The 21,309-nt window shown below is 43.7% G+C and overlaps 1 protein-coding gene and 1 pseudogene across 3 annotated transcripts in view; both read left to right on the plus strand.

Moving 5' to 3' along the window:
- LOC147900534 (uncharacterized) overlaps positions 1-19,056 on the plus strand; it is a 46,039-nt gene extending 26,983 nt beyond the window's left edge. Inside the window, exons 5-6 of one of the 3 annotated variants that reach the window (XM_087376929.1) lie at positions 18,481-18,522; positions 18,675-19,056. In XM_087376929.1, the coding sequence (XP_087233055.1) occupies positions 18,481-18,522 (42 nt within the window). In that variant the 3' untranslated portion in view covers positions 18,675-19,056. Of the gene's footprint in view, positions 1-18,480 lie in introns of all 3 variants that reach the window. The other 2 variants (XM_087376930.1, XM_087376931.1) reach the window with 2 other exon arrangements.
- LOC147900535 (uncharacterized) lies at positions 5,187-5,936 on the plus strand (annotated as a pseudogene).
- Positions 19,057-21,309: the final 2,253 nt, after the last annotated feature.

The raw sequence follows: 21,309 nt of genomic DNA on the forward strand, positions 1-21,309 counted from the left end.
AGGGTAGCCATGTATGAAAGCTCCATAGACAGTTTGGAGCAAAAGACTGTCATCCAAGAGGAGAAAGTTGCTGAGCTAGAACAGACCTTGGAAAATATGGGAGCAAATATGGCACAGCAGCCTCAATTAGAATGCAAGCAAGAAATAGGCACCTTAGGGACATGGGCAAGTAAGGTGATAAATGGGCACATACAAACAGATGCACATTTAGACAAGGGAAAAAAATCAGAAGGGATGGATGCCAATGAGTACAAAGAGACAGAAAAAAGAGCACAGAATATCGTCATACGGGGCCTACGTGAAAAAGAAAAGGAAACACCCCTCTCACTTGCAAAGGATGTTGGGGACTTTTTTGCTGAGCATTTTGCCATGCAAGAGGTTGTGGTCTTTGGGGCACACCGAGTAGGAAGAAAGAGCGATGAAAACTCAAGCCATCGGGCCAAGCCATCCGCCATTGTATATTGCAGGATGCTACATCCCTCATAGAGAATCCCCCTTCTTACCAGAGACATGAGGTTGATCCATCCCAACCATTTGGAGACCTATGCTTAGATATTGCCATGCTCAGCAAACAAGGAAATGTTATACTTATTGGTGACTTAAATGCACGCATAGGAGACTCATAATTTCAATATCACACACAGCAAGAATATATAAAGGACCAGGAGATAGACATTGACCCCGGTTGGTGTAGATGCTTGGAGGATAAAGTGGTGAACGCACATGGCACAGCATTGGAGCACTTGATGAATGGTATGGACATGTTGGTGGTAAATGGGACAGCCCTTTTCCCAAAATCCAATTCCCCTGCTTGTTTCCCTGCCAGCGGGGGGGCTAGTGTAATTGACTATGCATTGATTCATGTGGAAGCTTGTAATCTTGTCCACAATTTCTCACTTGGCCCGAAGTCTCCTGACTCAGATCACAAACCACTCTATGTAGAGCTTAACATATCTTCATTTGATGTTATTGCTTGAAATGAACCTCCCGTTTAAAATGGAACCATACTTGCAAATCCTTGCTCACTTGTCATTTTTGGACAACAAGCTTTTGCAGTGATAGCCTTGAGGCTTTTAGGTTTTCAAGTCCTTCATTCAAGCTACAACTGCTTGTGAAGTCTAAATGATTTCATTTTAGTCTCTCCTTAGAGGAGTTAAACAAAAGCCAAATGACATCATGGGAGATTTAACAGAAAAAGAGATGTTTGAGTATGCTCAATAGCTCTACACCCATCCTAAGGCTCGGCCCATGGTGAGCATGTCTGTCTTTGGCAACACTCAAGGCTTTTTCTCATTGGAGGATGTACAAGATGGCCTAAAGAAAATGGCAATCGGGAAGGTGGCAGACACTCTACATCTCACGGCAGAACTTATTTAGTGGACCAACGAGCACACGCAAAGGCACATACTAATGGCATTAAACCAAGCATTGGTATATGGCTTCCCGATAGAATGGCAAGAGAACTGGATCAAACCAATTTACAAGGGAGGTGACCACGATCAATTATCAAACTATAGAACCATTATGGTATGTTCCACTCTAGCCAAGCTATATAGTACAATACTAGAGGCCTAAACTCATGACAGTCAAAACTATACAGCCACCCTCAATCTCATACATGGGTCAACCAGTTGATACAGTGCACTCATTCAAATACCTAGGCATTGAAATTCCAGCCAATAATAAATGGAGCAGCTGTGTGCAACGGAGACTTGATGCTGGATGGGGAAAGTATTACCAATTTGAAAATGACTGCAGTAATAGCAATACAAGAAGATGGCATATACGAAACATGATTTTTGGGGCATATGTGATACAGACAGTGCTCTATGGAGTAGAAGTGTGGGGTGGGAGTATATCATCCTCGAAATGGAATGATTTGGAAAAAATGCAGAAATCTTTTATTAGGAGACACCTTGGCATCAAGGCTACTACACCCTACTCTCTGCTACTTCTAGAGACAGGATGCTTACCCGTAGAGTTACATGCTTTAAAGAAGGTACTCAGATACATTACAAAGGTCAAAGGCATGGATGCTGAAAGGCTGCCAAAGAGGGCATGGGGAGAAAGTCAAAAGCCCCAAAAGACAAACAAGAGCAAGATTTTGGCATCTGGATGGGCTCTAGATTTGAGAAATTGGTTCAGGAAGTGGGAGGTAGAGGAGTACTTGAACTACTCACCAGAGGAGGTAGATGAAGATGCTTTTCATTGTGATCTGCTGAATGCACTACACAGGAAATGGCAAACAGCTAAAAATAGAGATAAGTTCGAGTACTACTGCACATTTATCAACCCCCAATATTGGCCCACTTATACGGCAGAGGAGTCAGCCACGCAGAAGTACATTTGCACACCTATGGCAACGCATAAGCGGAGGGCTTTGGCTTCACTTCGCACCCGATCACACCAGCTGCAAATTGAAATAGGAGGATGGAAAGACATGCCAAGAGAGAGCAGAATATGCCAATTATGTGACCAGGGTATGCCAGAGACAGAAGAACACATGGTAATGATATGCCCTTACTATGCACACATCAGGAAAAAGTTCAGCTCTCTTCTTGAGGGACATAACAGACTGGCTGATTTGCTACATAAGGCGTCACCCTCAGCTTTAGGAACATTTGTATCTAAGCTTTTCAAGCACAGGAACTCACCTAGACATAAAGGTAGTTTCTCTTATTACCCTCCCCTTTGAGGGAGGAGTCTTTATGTATGTAAGGTTTTGTATTGTTTCAGGTCCCATAGGCCGATTTTTGGTCTTCAGAGGACGATAATATCTTCTTCTTCTTCTCTCTCTCTCTCTCTGTGTCACGAGGACGTGAAAAGTGATGTAAAGTATCTTCGTAACTCAACCTACGCCTAACCCAGGGTTAACTATGGTTAAGTGTTGTAATGGTTTGGCTGTGAGGGATTGGCTAGAGGAAGTGCACACTTCCTACAAGTTCCTAAGGGCAAAGTCTAGGTGTACCACTAGGTCCTAGGGGCAAGGCAAAGGCTTTAAAAGAGGGGTCTAAAAGTTGGGCCCAAGGACAACCAACGTTGTCCTTGGTATGGGGGTTAGGACTTTAATGAAGGGGCAAATGGCAAGGAGGAGGTGCCACTTGTCATGCATGTGTATGCATGCCCTTCCCCCACCTTCCATCTCTCTCCCCTCACTCTCCTAGAGGTGTTGGACGTTTTCAGTTGTTCTTGTGCAATTTTTGAATTGTTTGAGTTGTTTCAAGCCTGTTTTAAGTCTTTTTGAGTCTGTTTTGACTGTTCCAAGGCTAGTACGCACTTCTAGGAAGTGCGAGAAGTCATTTTTGAACTTTCTGAAAATTTTCGTACGGACTGTACGAACGTCCACACGGCTGACAGAATCCGTGCATACGTTTTCAGCTGCCTCCAGCAGGTGCTTGGGGTTGTCTTTTGCTGTGTTGGACCTTTGTGCACATGTTTTCGGCTACGTGGTGGTTTTTGGAGCTGTTCTGGACTAGTGCAGGCTGCAGGAGGAACTTTTCCTGTTGCTTTTGGCACCTTCTCTTAGGAGGACTCAAGCACAGATCCCGAGGCAATCATTTTGGGGCAAATCTGTGAACCATCTTTCCTCTACAGCTCTTTCTTGTTCGCCCTCCGCTCTCTATCTTCATCTCTCTCTTCTCCTGATCGTTGGAAGACACCAGCACCCTGCGGGGAGCTTGGACAGAGGATAGGTGTGAGGAAGGAGCTCGTCCCTCTGCCACAGACAGCGGGAGTTGGTTCCAGGTTATGTTTTTCCTTGTATTTTCTTGCTTTGCATCTTTTTGCAGTGCATGCGTGTTGTTTGCAGTCCTTTCAGGACTGCTACAGCTTCTAGCAAGCACCCAGAGGCAATGGTGATCTTGTGAAAGGCCTAAGGATAGTGTGGATGCATGTGATAGCCTTGAGGCTGCCTTGAGCTCAGTTTGCCAGCGGTTTGGATGCCTGAATGTCTCTAAGTTGTGTCAGATCAGAATTGAATGCCTGAGTATGCCTTGCCAGTGGGAATTCTAGTGGTGCACTTGGATTAGATGCCTTGAAGACAAGTAGAGGATTTGCAGAGAGGAACAGTGCAGAGTTGAGCCCTTGTTGTAAAGCATTTCCATTCAGAAGCATTAAATAAATAACGTACGGGGTGCCAAGGCATTTGGGGCCAGTGGGTGCACTGTGTACTATTTTCATTGAGCAAGGGCATTCTAGCCTCACCTTTGTTGTTGTTGAAGCTTGTTTCTAAGTTGTGCTAAGTGATTGAAGTGACTGAAGCTTGCATTGTGGCCATTTATGAAGTTTATGACTGAGTAGAAGAAGATCACTGCCCTTTTGTTTATCGAAGGCCGGTTTCAGTGGTTCCATTGCCAGGATTGTCACCATCTTCCTATAGAGGTGAGTCCTAGTAGTGTTGGGTGAAGGACACCTTCAGTGCAATTGTTGCTATAGCCATCAATCTTAGCAAGCATGTCACACCGTGAGAGGTCATTGACCATTTCAGAGCAGAAGGGGCAAGGCGAAGACAGAGCATCAGAGTGCTTTGAAGAGGAGCACAGTACTAGCGGGCGTGATGACCAGCAAGACAGTGGGGCACATCTAGTCTTTCCTGAGCATGCCACGGTGGACTCACAGGATGAGGTAGATGAGGCAGAGGAGCTTGTATAAATGCAAAGTGTAGCGGGAGCCCTATCGCAGTTGCAACATGCTGTCACGGAGATTATGTAAGCTCCTCCCCCTATGGTTGCTTCCCTTGGAAGCAAAAAGTCATCTCAGAAGAAACATAAGAAGCATAAGAAGACTCCTAGGCATGTTTCTTTCGGTGGACAGCCGTTAGAGATGCCCTCAATCACCCCTGTAGCGGGTAATGCCAATAACTTTCATTCAGTCAATCAGGGACAGCAAGCCCTTCCTCAGCCCACAATGCATCCATGATATTTTGGAGGGGCATCAGTTTTTCAGGCAATGGTGGCACCATCCACAGAGGCACCCGGAATGCCAGGTAGCTTTATGGGCAGCACGCAGCCGGGAATGCAGAATTTCCAGCAACCTATGATGGGGGGAATGCCCCCTGCAAATGCCAATATGATGTACTCAAACATTGGGATGCAGCCTGGAATGCAGAGAAGAATGCCTGGGACAATCGGCAATACTTGGAATATGCCACATATGCAAGGAGTGGGACCTGGAATGCCAAACCCACCATGGGTACGGTTGGAATGGATCAGAATGCGGGAGCAGTGATGCCCCCACCGTTTTTACAGCCCCCCGTTTATGACAACCTCGCCCCTAAAGGCAAATTGAAAGATTACAAGGAGGGAGGGGCAACTGTTAAGTTTGAGACTTTCAATGGGATGCAAGACAGATTGAAGGCTTTGACATTCGTGCAACAGTTTGATGCTGCCTACTCAGGTGGACACTTCATAGAATCCTCCAAAGTCCGAAAGGCAGCCACCTTTTTGAAGGGCAATGCGCTCCAATGGTGGTCCAACCTCCTCTTGCAAGGCAGAGCACCTACCACTTGGGTCGAATTCAAGCAGGTCTTCTCAGCAGCATGGCTCACTACCACTTTTGAGGTGGATATCATGACCGCCTGGTACAGGTTGGATGCTGCAAATTGCAGAAATTTGGAGGACTACAATAAGAAGTTTTGGGAAGCCCTATTGCCAGTGAATTCTTACAGACATGTACCGCTGTCCGAGCAAATTGAAAGATATTGCTGCGGGTTGCCAAAGGAGATTCGGGACTACTGCATGAAGACAAGGGTTTCCAATATGTCTCAGTTGGTTGAGAATGCTACTACAGCTTATGCACTAATGCAAGGGAAAGTTTCTGGGTTCAAATGAAGCTCACAGGAGACATCAAGGTCAAAGGGCAGCAAGATGGAATCCCCTAAGAAGTACATAAAGTTTTTGCAGCCCATGAAGGGAAAGTTTGTTGGAGGACAGAGGTGAGTACCGACTTGCATGTCTGATGAGGAAAAGCAAATTCTTTATGATGCCAACAAGTGTTATATTTGCAAGGAGGAAGGCCACAGGGCTTTGGAATGCCCACATAAGAAGCGGAAGTTCCCTCCTAGTAGGTGAGCACAAGGAGGAAAAGAGGACTGATTAGAAGAATAAAAAGCCCAAGCCCACCTGACTTGATTGGGGCTGTTCAAAATACAGATGCTACAGAGTTATGCCGGGCATGGGGCAAGATAAGAGACCAGACAGCTCTGATGTTTTTCGATCTGGGAGCCAAGGCCAATTTCATCTCTCCAAAGCTGGCTGGAAAGTTAGGAATAAGGGCAGAAGAGATGGGTCTTTGTGTGATGCAGATATGGCTTGTCTAGGACTCAGCCAGTTAGTTACTCCGGTGATAGGCAAGCTGCGGATGCATATTCAGAGCTACGTGGACACATAAGAGTTCTATATTATGCCCTTTTCGTACCACATTTGGTCTGTACGAGTTTCTTGTCATGGCATTTGGGTTAACCAATGTACCTGCCACCTTCAACAGAATGATGGACATGATTTTTAGAGAGCACCGAGCCTTGTTGGCACTTTCTTCGATGACATCATCGTGTTCTCTCAGGATGAGGCTGAACATAGGAAGCACCTGGCAATTGTTCTCGAGGAGCTACGGAAGAATAAGCTGCTTGTCAATGCCAAGAAAAGTGAATTCTTCATGCATGAGATCCATTTTCTCGGGCACATTGTTTCCAAGGATGGAGTTAGGAAGGACCCTGCCAAGGTAGAGGCCATCAAGAATTGGCCACACCTGAAGAACATCCATGAAGTACACAGCTTTCTGGGCTTGTGCTTGTACTACAGGAGGTTCATTCGGTATTTTGCAGAGATTGCATCTCCTTTACATGCCTTACAAAAGAAAGGGGTCACTTTTAGATGGGGTCCCAAAGAAATTGCAGCTTTTGACCTATTTAAGGAGTGACTCTGCTCAGATCCTGTGATTATTTTGCCAGATCTTCGCAAACCCTTTGCTGTCCAAGCAGATGCATTTGGGAACAGCGTAGGAGGGGTACTTATGCAGGATGGAAGAGTCGTGGCATACGAGAGTAGAGTGCTCCAGGATGCTGAAATGAATTTTGGCATCTATGAGAAAGAGATGTTGGCTGTCATCCATGCTCTTTCGACCTGGAAGCATTATCTTTTGGGTGCTGATTTTCATGTTCAGACCGATCATCAATCTTTGCGGTACTTTCTCACTCAGAGAAAGTTGTCTAAGAAGCATATGAGGTGGGCAAATTTTCTTTCTATGTTTCATTTTCAGATTGTGCATGTGCCTGGGAAGAAGAATGTTGTTGCAGATGCACTCTCACGCAAGCCCACTCCAGATGCAGTGTCTGTTAAGCCACAAGTTTCAGCAGTGACCATTGCATATCATGATGAGCTTGATGCCATGAAGGATCAATATGCCAATGATGCTGATTTTTCATGGATTTAAGTCATGCTCCACCCTATGCAGGACACAGAGGCATTGATGCCACCATCAAAGCTTTGGAGCACTATTTCTTTTGGTCCTCATTGAGGAAAGATGTTGAGGCATATGTCAGGACATGCATCACTTGCCAAAAGGTGAAATATGATAGGCAGAAGCCGGCTGGACTGCTGCAGCCTCTACCTATTCCCGATCGACCTTGCCAGAGCATTGCCATGGATTTTATCTTTGATTTTCCTCGTATACCATCTGGACATGATGGGATATGGACCATTATTTGCAGATATAGCAAGCAGGCCCACTTCAATCCCGTCAGAAAGAAAATTACAGCAGACCAGATGGCGAGACTCATTATGTTTCATGTGTTTAAACATCACGGGATGCCTCAATCAATTGTTAGTGATAGAGACCCGTGGATGACAAGTCTTTTTTAGAGAGGTATCTTTGAGAATATGCGTCCGAAGTAGCCAATTCCACTGCCCTTGATCTTCTCAAATGCTATGTTTCGGATGAGCAATCGAAATGGGAGCAATTTTTGCCACTTGTTGAGTTCGTGTACAACAACACTGTACACTCATCCATGGGAAAATCTCCCTTTGAAATTGTGGCAGGAGAACGGAAGGTACCTCCCATTCTACATACGAAAGAGAAGATTTTTGAAGCGGACAGATTTGTGGAAAGTTTAGATGTTGCTTACCAGAAGGTCAAAACAGCCCTCTAGAAAAGCCAAGAGAAGCACAAATGCTTGGAATCCCACGTGATTCAAGTACATCCGAGTTGTGGCTAAGCTCCAAGGTCCAATCTGGAGTTATTGGTAGTTGGTAGTAGCATGGGTTGTCGGTTGTTGCTAGCACTTGGAGGTGAGCTCCTATGGTGCCTTTACCGATGAGTAGCTCATTTGATAGTTGGCTAGCTGACTAGTTATAGAGTAGGCGGTCATTGAAGGTAGGAGGTACTCGCCAGCTCCTTGATGGTGATGCAGGGATTTGGAGCCTCCTTATGGTTGTTGTAGTCTTGGAAGTGGTAGTCAGCCGTGGAACACGTTACTTGGAGAAGCTATGATGTAGATGAAGTGGAGGTCGTATTTCTCTCACACAAAGTCTCACAAGTACTCATAACCTCTTGAAGGAGTCTCACTCGATCTCACAAAAAAAACTCAAAAGATTTCTCTCTTGGAGTCAACAGAAATGAGTGAAATATCTTGCACAATAGACTCTTGAATGGTCACAAAACTCTCTCTGGCGGAAATCTTTCAAAGAAGAATAATGAAAAAACTCTTAATGAAGGAAACTTTGAATCAAGAATCTCTCTCACATGCTCAAGAAATGTAGGCATAAGTGTAGGCACTTATAGTGTTAGTGCCTTCTAGGCCACATAGGACACTTAGTCCTATGTGACACCTAGGACACTTAGTCCTAGGTCTAGGTACAAGTACCTCGTACTTGTGTATTTTCATTTTATCTAAGATTTGACGTGACTACTTTGAATCGACTCGTCTTGTACCTGTACTCTCTCTCTCTCTTCGTTCCGTACCTTCAGTGGTATCAGAGCAGGTATTGCTCTAGTCTTTCAGCTCTCCTCAGCCCCCGAGTCCTCCATTGCTCATTGGGAGTTTTCTGCCCTGCTGGTCGACACATTCCCAACCTGTTCGAGGCTCTTCAGCTGCTGTCCAAGATCTAGGAGTCCAGCTTCCCAAACAAAAGGTGTAACTGCATTCCCTTCTGTACAGTCGTACGGAAGGCCTGGTATTTGCATTTGTACTACACATCCGTACCTGCGCGTTGCTTTGTCGTACTGCACGTCTGTACCTGCGCGTCGCTTTGCTGTACTGCACGTCCGTACCTGCATCGCCGTACCTTCAGTTCGCCGTACAAGGTACCTACGCCGTACAATTGTACCTGCGTAGGAGAAGGTAGTTTCACCGTACAGTTGTACTTGCGTAGGAACTCCATACAAGGTACCTACGCCGTACAACTGTACCTGCGTAGGAACTCTGTACAAGGTACTTGCACCGTACCTACAGATCAGTCGTTAGTAGCTTGTACCAGCTTCCCGTACACACGTACCTTTAGTCATACAACTTGTACTTGATCTGGGTATTCCGTACAGTTTCACCACAGGTTTCGTACCTGTTTTGGAATTGGCTTGAATCAGGTTCTTGGTCTCACTGCAGTCATCTACAAACATTTGCAGTTTTGGGGCTTTTGCAGGACATTGGCAAATTTGGGGCTTTCATTTCCTTTCACCTCCTTTGATTGCAATTTCTTGCAAGAATATTGGAGTTTTGGGATTTAGTCTACAATTTCTTGTTTAAATTGCAGTACATTGGGTCAGATTGCAGGACATTTAGTTACATTTGTAGGACATTGGGTCAGATTATCATACATTGGGTCACATTTGCAAAATTTCAGCAAAATTTGGGGCTTTTCTACATTTGCCCTCTTTTTGGCCTATTTGCCCTCAATAAATTTGGGGCTTTTGCCAAATTTGCTGTTTTTGCAGTTTAACATTGCCTGTCACAGTCACATTTGGGTCAGATATGCATTTGCCCTTTGATTTGGGTCAGAAATTTGCAGATATTTGCTGTCATTTTTGGGACAGCCAGCTTTTTGCAGTGATAGCCTTGAGGCTTTTGGGTTTTCAGGTCTTTTTCAGGGTATCACATTTGCTATGGCTGGGAACAATCAAGATTTATTTGGAGTTCTTTGTGAAGATGATAAGTTGGATGGTACCAACTATCCGATGTGGTCTTATCTCATGAAACATATTCTTGTTGCAAAGCATTTGTGGAATATTGTTTCTGGGGCTGATCTGAGGCCAGCCAATGCTACAGTGGTTGTTTCTACTGCTGGTTCTTCTGCAGGGGGTAACTCCTTCTGCATTGCTTTATCATGCAAGAGAATCATTATTCCACACATCCGGTCTTGCAGGACAGCAAAGGATGCTTGGGATAAATTGGCTTCTCCCTATCAGATACGCAATGAAGCTCGTGTTGCATATTTGAGAAGGCAATTACAGGAAGTGAATATGAATGAAGGTGAGTCAATGGATGCATATTTGATAAAGGTCAAGGACCTCATGGAACAGCTTGCCAACATTGATGAGGTGGTGCCAAATTCATAGCTTGTCAGTACCACATTGAATGGACTGCTAGATACATATCAAGGGTTTGCTACAACCCTTCGATTAGTGGCCATGGGTAATCCAGACCACTATTCTTTTGACCAGCTAGTTACTTTGCTTTTGCCGGAAGAGCAAAGTAGAGCTAACAGACAAGCCATTATTCCTGATCATGCATTTGCTTCACAGCAGACAGGAAGAGGCAAGGCTTCCAAGCCTATGGGCAAGCCAAAATCTGCGCACAGCAGCTGCAATTCCTCTACACATAGCAGCTGCAATTCCTCCCATGCATCTAAAAATACAGCAGATAAGGGAAAGAAGAAAAGATGCAACTATTGTCGCAAGCCTGGACATGACATTTCAGAATGCAGGAAGCGCATTGCTTCGGAAATAAAGAAAGCAAGATTGACAGTTAATGCCTCACATGCCATTGAATCCCATGAGCCAGCAGATGCTTCACATGCACATGCTCTTGAGGATGATTGGGCATGGGCTGTCCATTGCTCATTTGATCCCTCCAAAGCTGATGCACTCTTTACTGCTAATGATGCTCAATCCTGGTACTTTGATAGTGGTGCTTCCAAGCATGTCACATCTTGCAGACAGTTGTTTCATTCTCTACTGATGCACCTCGAGGGGGGACTGTTACATGTGCCAATAATGCTTCGTATGCTGTAAAAGGTGTTGGAGATGTGCAGCTCACATCCATTTCCAGCCATCCTGTCACTCTGACTAATGTTCTTTTTGTGCCTGGCATTGAAGTCAACTTGATTTCAATTTCAGCAATTGCTACTTCAGGTTTCAGAGTAATTTTTGATGGCTACAGATGCCTAGTGTATGATCTTCGTAATGACAATGCCATAGTTCTCACTGGCACTTTGCAAAAAGGGCTTTATCACCTTGACCATCATTCAGCTGCACTTTCTATTGAAGCATTGGCTATTTCAGATTCACAGCTTGCTGAAACTCATCTTTGGCATGAGAGAATGGGCCATCTCAATTATAGAGCTCTTTCAAAGCTACATTCACAACAGATGGCAAATGATGTATCTCAGACTCACACAGTTTCCAAACATGTGTGTGAAGGTTGTCTTTTGGGTAAGATGCATCGATTTCCTTTTCAAAAGAATTGTCCAAAACTCTCACAAAGGAAATTGTAGTTAGTACACAGTGATGTCTGTGGCCCAATGAGGACAAATGCCATTGGAGGATACAAGTATTTCATGACTCTCATTGATGATTTCACAAGGTATTACTGGGTATATCCTTTAAAGGCCAAATCTGAAGTTTCCTTACGCTCTCAAAGATGGCTGAATATGGTTGAGAATGAATCAGGAAACAAGCTTGTCACCCTCAACACAGATAGGGGGGGTGAGTATATGTCAAAGGAGTTTGATGCATTTCTATCCTCACGGGGCATTATTCACTCATGCACTACTCCTTACACTCCTTAGCAGAATCCTGTTTCTGAAAGGAAAAACAGGTCCACAATGGAGATGGCCAGATGCATGCTTGAGGCCAAGTCTTTGCCTAATAAATTTTGGCTTGATGCAGTAATGTGTGCCAACTATGTGCTGAATAGATCACCTACACGGGCATTAAAGACTATTACACCTTATGAAGCATGGAAAGGCAGGAAGCCTTCACTTTCACATATGAAAGTTTTTGGGTCTCTTGCATATGTTCATGTCCCATCTCAGCTGAGACATAAGCTTGATGACAAGGCAATCAAATGCATATTCATTGGTTACAGCCAAGAGAGCAGAGGGTATCAGTTATATCAACCAAATACTGGGAAGATTATTGTCAGCAAAGATGTGATCTTTGCTGAACATTCAGCTTCTCCTCTTGTGGACTGCAAAGCAAAGCCAGATGTTAACATGTTTGATGCCTTTGACTCTTGGTTACCTCTGCCATCATCAGAGGAGGATTTTGAGCAGCAACATGAGCCTCCTGCAGGCCCTCCACTAAGCAATAATCAGCCTCAACCTCATGCTGATTTGCAGGTTTCTCTTCCGGCACAAAATGATCCCACCACTCATGATGCAGTCATTGAAGAAAGAGCTGTCAATAGACAGCAAAGGCAAGTTCCCAGATGGCTTCTTGATACCTTGAGGGACAGCAAACAAGATCAGCCTTTGTGCCATAAAGATGCTTTTGACAGCAAAGAGTGGATGGATGCAATGAAAGCTCAGGTACAATCTATTGCCAAAAATGACACATGGGAATTAGTAGATCTCCCACCTGGCAAGCATGCCATTGGGGCTCCATTATTATTTGGGCATTCGGTTTGCTCATGTTGAGGGGGGTATCGTGATGTCTCAGTCCAAGTATATTGGAGAGCTCCTTGATCGTTTTCAGTTTGAGGATTGCAAGCCAATCTCTACTCCGGTGGATCGTGGCTTCAAATTCTCAGCTCATGATGGGAGCCCACCATGTCATATCACTCTTTATCAGTAGGCTGTTGGATGCCTTATTTATTTATGTCATACCAGACCTGACTTGTAGTATGCAATATCTCAGCTCCCCAGTTCACAGCATTGGTAGGCAGTGAAGAGAGTCTTCAGATATCTTAGAGGCACTCAGGATTTAGTCCTCTTCTACTCCGGTGGATCGTGGCTTCAAATTCTCAGCTCATGATGGGAGCCCACCATGTCATATCACTCTTTATCAGTAGGCTGTTGGATGCCTTATTTATTTATGTCATACCAGACCTGACTTGCAGTATGCAGTATCTCAGCTCCCCAGTTCACAGCATTGGCAGGCAGTGAAGAGAGTCTTCAGATATCTTAGAGGCACTCAGGATTTAGTCCTCTTCTACGGTGATTAGGGTTCACTTACCATGCATGCTTACACGGATAGTGATTGGGCAGGATGTTCCGACACCAGAGTGTCACATACTGGCAATTGTTTTTTGCTTGGCAATTCATGTATTTCTTGGCTCAGCAAGAAGCAACCGACAGTTGCCATGTCTAGCTGTGAGGCTGAGTATAGGGCAGCTTTCACCGCTACAGTAGAGTGTGTTTGGCTTCGACAGTTACTTACAGATCTTGGTATTTGCCAGACATCCTCCACTATTGTCTACACTGACAGCCAGAGTGCTTTGGCCATTGCACGTAACCCAGTGTTTCATGCGCGTACCAAGCATATTGAAGTTCACTATCATTATGTTCGGGAGCGGTTGTCAGCAGGAGACATAGAGTTGTCCTATCTTCCCACAGAGGACAACATCGCAGATATGTTTACAAAGGCACTTCCTTGTCCCAAGTTCGAAGTCTTCCGACAGGCTTTACACTTGGTTTACTTTGTTACATGATCTGACATTCCTTGTACATGGTGGCTATATCCTTTTGGATGAACATGTGCCACCATGACCAGAAACTACCAGGTATTCTGAGACGTTTCCAAAGTACTTCAGCCCATCCCATGGAGGGGGGTTTGTAGGCCATCTTCTGGTGGTTCTAGTGATGCCCTATAGGCCATGGTATGTGCCTTGTAGGCATAAGTGTAGGCACTTATAGTGTTAGTGCCTTCTAGGCCACATAGGACACTTGGTCCTATGTGACACCTTGGACACTTAGTCCTAGGTCTAGGTACAAGTACTTTGTACTTGTGTATTTTCATTTTATCTAAGATTTGACGTGACTACTCTGAATCAACTCGTCTTGTACCTGCACTCTCTCTCTCTCTTCGTTCCGTACCTTCAGGCAGCACCGCACCAGTGAACCTAATCTCGGCTAATTCTGACCTAACCGAACCTTGACAGAGGTCAACCCAACCCAGGGTTAACCCCTAGTTGGGCTGAACCCCCAGCCTAGCTAGGGGGTTAGCGCAGACAGGGGGCAGCAGAAGATATGGCCAGTAAGGAATATCCGAGCCTCTCCTTGAAGTCGCCCCCCTCAGCCCCAATCATTTCAAGCAATAGGTCCCGATACGCCACTGTTGCAGCTATGACACCCTCTCTGTATGCACATACATACCTACGAGGAGGTCTGGACGGACCCATCATTGGACACCATGAACATATTTTTTATCTACAAGAGTAGGTTCAAGAGAGTTAAAGATGCAATTGGCAGATGTAGTAGCTAGAATTCAGGTTCTAGAAGGACCTGGCAAGCAGGCAATCATCGATGAGGTTGGCAATCATCGATGAGGTTGTAAAATCTTACAAGGCTTCCCCCCCTACCCCCCAGCTAGTCTCCACAGTCAAAGACCTAGTTCACACTGAAGTACAGACCGCAAAGAAGGAAGTGATTGTGGAGTTTGATGCAAAGGTTAACAAGGCTGACATTCAGGAAGAGATTAAAGAACATGCAGCTAGGTGTGACAACGCTTTGAAGATTAGAATAGGGAGACTCGACAAAGGATGGTGCAAAGAGGAGGACTCTTTGAGCGACACCTTAGCACATATCAAAGCAACCATGCCTAATATTGATGATGACGATGAACCCAGAGCAACTCGTATCTTATAGTCTAAAGGTCATGCTATCATTACGCTTAACTCATGGGATGTACGAGTCAAGCTTCTCCGACAATCCTAGAAGTTGAATTGAACTAAGATATGGATAGTTGAAGAACTTACACGAGATCAATTGAAAAATAAGGCAGCGGAATTAGCTAAGGTCAAGGCTGGAAGGAATGATGGAAAATGGGCAGTGTACCGTGAGGGCGTAGCACTCATTAAGAGTTTAAATCCAAGCCAAAAGACTCTCAGTCCTAAATTAATGTATGGCCGATTATGTTTCTTTCCAAGTCATAATGTAGGTGCTCTAAATAAATGGAGCTGCTTTATGCACTTCATGGGAGCTACCCTCCCTAAGCTGATGCACTAATTGGTTTTCATGTTGTCCCATAGACTTCTTGGTCTTCCATGGACGTTAATAGACTTTCTTTCTTTCTTTCTTTTTGCCTGTCGCAAGCTCTCACAGTTATTTATGGAAAGGTGATTCTACCACCTATCCTTAGAACAAAGGACGAGGTATTTGCAGTTGACCAGTATGTCTGAGACTTAGATACAACTTTCTCTCAAGTACGGAAGGTAATTGAAAGATCTCAACAAAAGCAAAAGAAGGTAGCAGACGAGCACCGGAAGAAGGAGATTGGGTCTTACTAAAGTTTGAAAAAGCACGACTTAGAAAGATGAAAGGAAAAGAGAAAGTATACCCAAGTTGTCTCCTAGGTATTATGGACCATTCAGAGTTAGTGAGGCCATAAATGAAGTCGCTTTTTGACTAGAGCTGCTCGAGACTTGTAAGATTCACACCGCTTTTCATGTGAGTTTTCTAAAGAAGTATCAAGGACCAGAACCCATAGAACCAGTTCAAGAAGAGCCACCTGAGGTGGACGAGATGGAGGAGATCCTCCAACCAGAACAATTACGTATCATACAAAGAAGAAAGGACCTAGAGGCAAGGTTATCTTTTCTCAGCTTTGTCTGCAGGCTATGATGTACCTCCTTCACCTCGAGAAGATAGGCCCAAGGTAGGTCTTACTGCTGCTCCAATCTGCTGACTCTTGGCTCCATTTATAGGGCACAAGGCCCCCTTTGAATGGACCGACCAGCCAGCCTCATCCTGGCTGACCAGTCTGCTTGCTGGCCGACCTGGTTGGCTGGTCTGACCAGCCCTTTATAAGGGCCTTTGGCAGCCCCTTTTAGGCTGCTGCCTTTGCCCATTCCTGCGCCTATTGCAGGCCTGTTTGCAGGCCTTATGCCTGCCCATAGACCCCCGCCATGCAGCCGTACAGTTGTGCCACCTGTCTGCCATTATTCGGGGCCCGTTCGAGCCCATACAGGCAGCCCTTGAGGCGCCTTTGACAGGCTGATGTGCTGTCCTTTCCCTGTGAGGTGTTGCCCATGTGGCAGCCCCCTCCCTTATCTTTTCTGCCTAGGTTCACCCCCCCCATGCTCTCCTCATATGGGGGCTTACAGATGGGGAGGTAACCATTCCAACAAGGACATGGTGGTTGCTCTCCCACCCATGCATGCACTGGTCAAAGGTGTTTGTGAGGGATGCCTGTTGGGCAATATGCACTGTTTCTCATTTCTAAAGGATGGGACAGTTGGTGCATCCATGAAGCTTCACCTTGTGCATAGTGCTGTGTGCGGGCCGATGTGGACAGCATCTCTTAGGGGCTACCTTTACTTTTCTACCTTCGTGGATGACTACACCAGATTTGCTTGGATCTATGGCATGAAGGCCAAATCTGATGTGTTCCCATGCTTCAAACATTGGCTTGCCATGGCTGAAAATGAATCAAGGCACAAGCTCCTTACTCTACGCATTGACAGGGGGGGAGAGTACATGTCCCATGAATTCTCTGATTTTTTGGCAGCTTGGGGTATTATTTCATCAATGTATAGTGCCTTATACCCCGCAGCAGAACGGGCTGGTAGAGAGGAAAAATCGATCAGAGATGGAAATGGGCAGGTGCATGCTCAAAGGGACTTAAGTCTTTGTCAAATAAGTTTTGGTTGGATGCTGTCATGTGCTCCAACTATGTGCTCAATCGGGCACCCACAAAGGCATTGAATGCTATCACACCTTACGAGGCATGGCAAAGTCGCAAACCTGAAATTTCTCATATGCGGGTGTTCGGGTCATTGGCTTATGCTCATGTGCCATCTCAGCTGAGGCACAAGCTTGAAGACAAAGCTGTAAAATGCATATTCATTGGTTAAAGCGCACAGAGCAAGGGATACAGGTTGTATCAGCCCAGCACAGGCAAGGTCATTATCAGCTTTACCTTAGCTGGAATGCAAAAGGAGACAACTCGTCCATGTGGAGTCCAAGGTTTGCAAACATCTACACATCGAGGGACACCAATACATCTACTGTTGATTCCTCAGATGTCTTTGATACATTGTTGCCTCTCTTTCAGTCACCCACAGATCCGGAGCATAGTTACCGGGGAATGGCATTCCGACATCTGGAACGTCTGGAACGCCGTTGGGTCAGCTGTTTTGGGCTGCTGGTTGGGCTATTTGCCCCATAAATGCCTCCCTAGGATGGGGTGCAAGGCAGCCTATAAAGGCAGCCCTTCCCTAGCTCATTCCTCTTCATATGTTCCAGCCTTGAGGGGTCCAGAAGGGCTCCTATCCTAGGCTGTACCTAGACCTACCTAGAATGCTAAGATGGAAACACTACCCTACTGTTCTCTAGTGGGTACCGGTGAACAAGGACTGATATTTTGACTTGACCTAAGGCTGAGAGACTGACCTATGTAGCTTGTGCCTGACTGTCCTGGACAAGGGCTCACAAAGGGGTCACAGCATATGACAAAAATATCCTATTAGGGAACTCTAACACACTCGTCAATGTAGCCAGTGTGTCACCTTGCACCCAAGAGCAGGGGTGCATGTGACACATTTACACCGAGTTGCAAGGCGTATCAAACAGTGAGAGCTCCTGGCAGCTAGAGCATTGCACAGGAGTATCCCCCATCTTTTATCATTCACCCCTTTCGATCTAACCCCTACTAGCTCCCCTTCTATACAATATCACTGTCCAAAGGACTTCTTGATGTAAAAAATTCACGAATTGATGGCTGGAGGAGTTCCTTGAGTGTTGTGCCTCATCTCAGGCTTGAGTCAGCAGATCATTTTAATTGTACGTATTGATCGTTTGAATAATTTACTCCTACCATTGTTACCTTGACAACCCCTCTCCCATACATGCTCCCTAGTCAAGATCCCTCGCAGTAATTGTTCTCTCTATCTGACTGCTTACTCTCTTCTACGTTCTATTCTCTTCCTCCCTCCCCTCGTCACAAAACATTCATCACCAATCATTGCAATAGACACTGTTCTTATGCTGTAGCTTTCATGATTCTCAGTACAAATTGCTGGTGTTTCTCAGACATCTTTCATGAAAGTTAATATTGACGAAGAGACATCCTTATTAAGAGATTACATTGTTTGCATGCTGATGTGCTGTGCAGAATGACGTTGGGCTTCCAGCTGCAGACAGAGCCACAATGTAGGTGAGAACCTTCCTGAGCACTTCATGCAGCAGTAAATTCTTCCTTAACTTCACGTGTATAGTAGTGTGTTCATGTTTAAAGCTGTGCTTAGAGAAATTCCTTGTCTTTTGACTCATCACTGCTAATTTTTTGGTCTACTTGGAATGTGAAAGAACATGTAGACCATCAATAAAGAGGAATGGCAGAAAAGGGTTATCCCAGTTTTCACTTTCCCTTTTCCTTATGTAGCCATTTTGTAAGTCTGATCAGGTTTCCCTTTCTTGGTTGTTGGAATCTGGGATGACTAGCAAAGGTGCATAAATATATTGCTGCTGTAGAGGTAACAGTCATATTTTTCTCAACTGGGAAGAAGCATCATGATTATTATCATTTGGTTCACCGTATTCCTACAACCTTGTTTCCCAATCTTTCGCCTTTGAATCATGCTTATTAAAGTCACTAAGGGTCTGTATAGCTTTGTGAAGTGATGCTGCCCTTACGCTTTACAAATCCGTGATTAATAGCTTTGTTACTTCCAGTATTGCCATTCATGAATCAATGTTTTATGTTGTGGGATAAGTCTAGTATTTGCTATACATTAAAAGATCCTGGACAGACTAGGGATATCTCAATTTTTCAATTTCAATTCGTTTTGTTTGTGATATTATGCTTTTATAAACTTAAACAAATGGGACTGTTAGTTCTTTCTTCTGCAGCATGTTGTTTCTAGTCAGGCTTTGTAACCTGTCCAGATGACAGCATCGTTTTTAGACTCCTTGTATGCGGGTGTTACTTTTATTAACCTTTTTGTATTTCTATCAACCAGCAATGGTTCATTTTCAAAGACTTTTTATGTTGTGTTCGATGGATGTTTTGTCCTATGTAAAAGATTCTTATCCTACAAGCACAAAATTCATCTGGTTGAGAATTTACAAGCTCTGGAATCACATTCAGACGCTTTAGGAGCTCTAATGTCTCCATTCTTATACAATTTACTAGCCTTAGACTTGAGTTACACGGTTATATTATTTCGAATGTCTTCTTTTGTATAGCAATGGATTTTTTTTTGTTAGATTGAGCATGGGAATTTGTGATCAAATGAAATTATATTTACATACTATGCACATTAACTCATATTAAATACTTTCGATGGGCGACTCTTTTTTGCATTTGAATGTGACACCTTACATAAGAAACACACTTAGTGATCTCTATTTTTCATGTCTCTTGAAGGATTAGATCCCCTCAAGAAATCAATATTGTTAGTGACATTCGTGACCTAAAACACCATTGTTTTGGAACGCAGAGGATAGCATAGAAGGATGAAGGACAAAGTTGAAAGTGTGTTTCACATTTCAACCACCATGATTGTGTAGGTGTCATAGGGACGGGTATTATGCTTGCTATGTTGTGAAGATAGTTTAGAGAGTTCCCATTTTGTGCATCTTAAAATATTGGTGTATGAGTATCGGCTTATGAATTGTGCTTGTAGTGTCCATACTTAATAAAACACTTAAATATGATTCCATGTGAAAAATAAAATCCCAAACTATCTGGAACTTGTGCATTTGAAAACAAAGTAAAATGTATTATACCTTGAAATACAAAAGGGATAAGTCTCTCAAACTTATTCAATAAAGATTTGGTAAATATATCATGAGCTGAGACAAAACTTGCAAATTATGAGAAATTAAAGGACATACATATGGGAGAGTAAACTATGTGCTCGTCAATCTTAAGCACAATTTTTAAATTTTAAAATATCCATTGATGAAACCATGACTATCTCATTCAATGTGACTCATTGAATTAGTAAAAAATGGGAGATATTTATATATTGAGCCAAGTAATTGCTTTATCTTGGGTTCTTTGAGAGCCACCATTGCAAATTTTCTTTACTCCTCGGAGAATGTATAATATAATGCTTCCTTTTATGTGATGATTTTCTTGCAATGAACAACCAAGGTCATAATTTGTTTTGTTCACAAACATAGCATAATATTATAAATAACACAACCACCTTAAATCTTTTCTTGTAATATTAATGATAAAATGAATAAATAATTGTTAACTAAAAAGCACAACTTTTGAAACTAAACATTTACATAAAATTACAAACATAAACAAACCTCTTTGCTCTATCTTAGGCTACTTGAAAGTCATTCCATTTTACTCATTGACTCGATACAGAATGTGTAATGCTCTCTTTTCCATCACATAGTCTCTTACTAGATGCTTACTATGAGTAACCAGAGGCTTACATGACAAAAATATGAAGAGGGCAAAGGAGAAGAGTGGAGATGAGGAGAAAAGGCATAACTAGAGAGCATACCAGAAATGACTTATTGTACACTAGTTTTAGTTGAAAATGTAGAATATATATAAACTCTTTTAAGGTTAGGGTTAGGGCATCTAACCCTTTTCTTTATAGTACTCTATATGTGTAAGTGCTATGTACATTAAGAGATCCAATGAGCTACATGTAATACTTGTCATTGATTGTAGGCTTTTTTGAATCTTTAGTAAGTTTCAAACTCTGTTCCTTGGGAGTGGCTATAATCTTGCAATCTGCCATATCAAATTTCTTCAAGAGATTGTCAAGATATTTCAGTTGACTCATGAAAGGGCTGTCTGAATCTCTCTAGAACTCAATTCCAAGACAATAGTGCATACGTTCAAGATCTTTTATGTTGAACTCTGTAGATAAGTCTTGTTTTAGCTTTTGATGAAAGCTATCATTGCTTCTGGTCACAATCAGATCATCTTTGTATAAAAGTACAATAGTAATATCTTTTCCTTGAACTTTGT

This window comes from Dipteris shenzhenensis, chromosome 7 (assembly GCF_047967505.1).
Source record: "Dipteris shenzhenensis isolate YYH24624 ecotype China chromosome 7, Dip_SZ_1.0, whole genome shotgun sequence".
Classification (NCBI taxonomy): Eukaryota; Viridiplantae; Streptophyta; class Polypodiopsida; order Gleicheniales; family Dipteridaceae; genus Dipteris; species Dipteris shenzhenensis.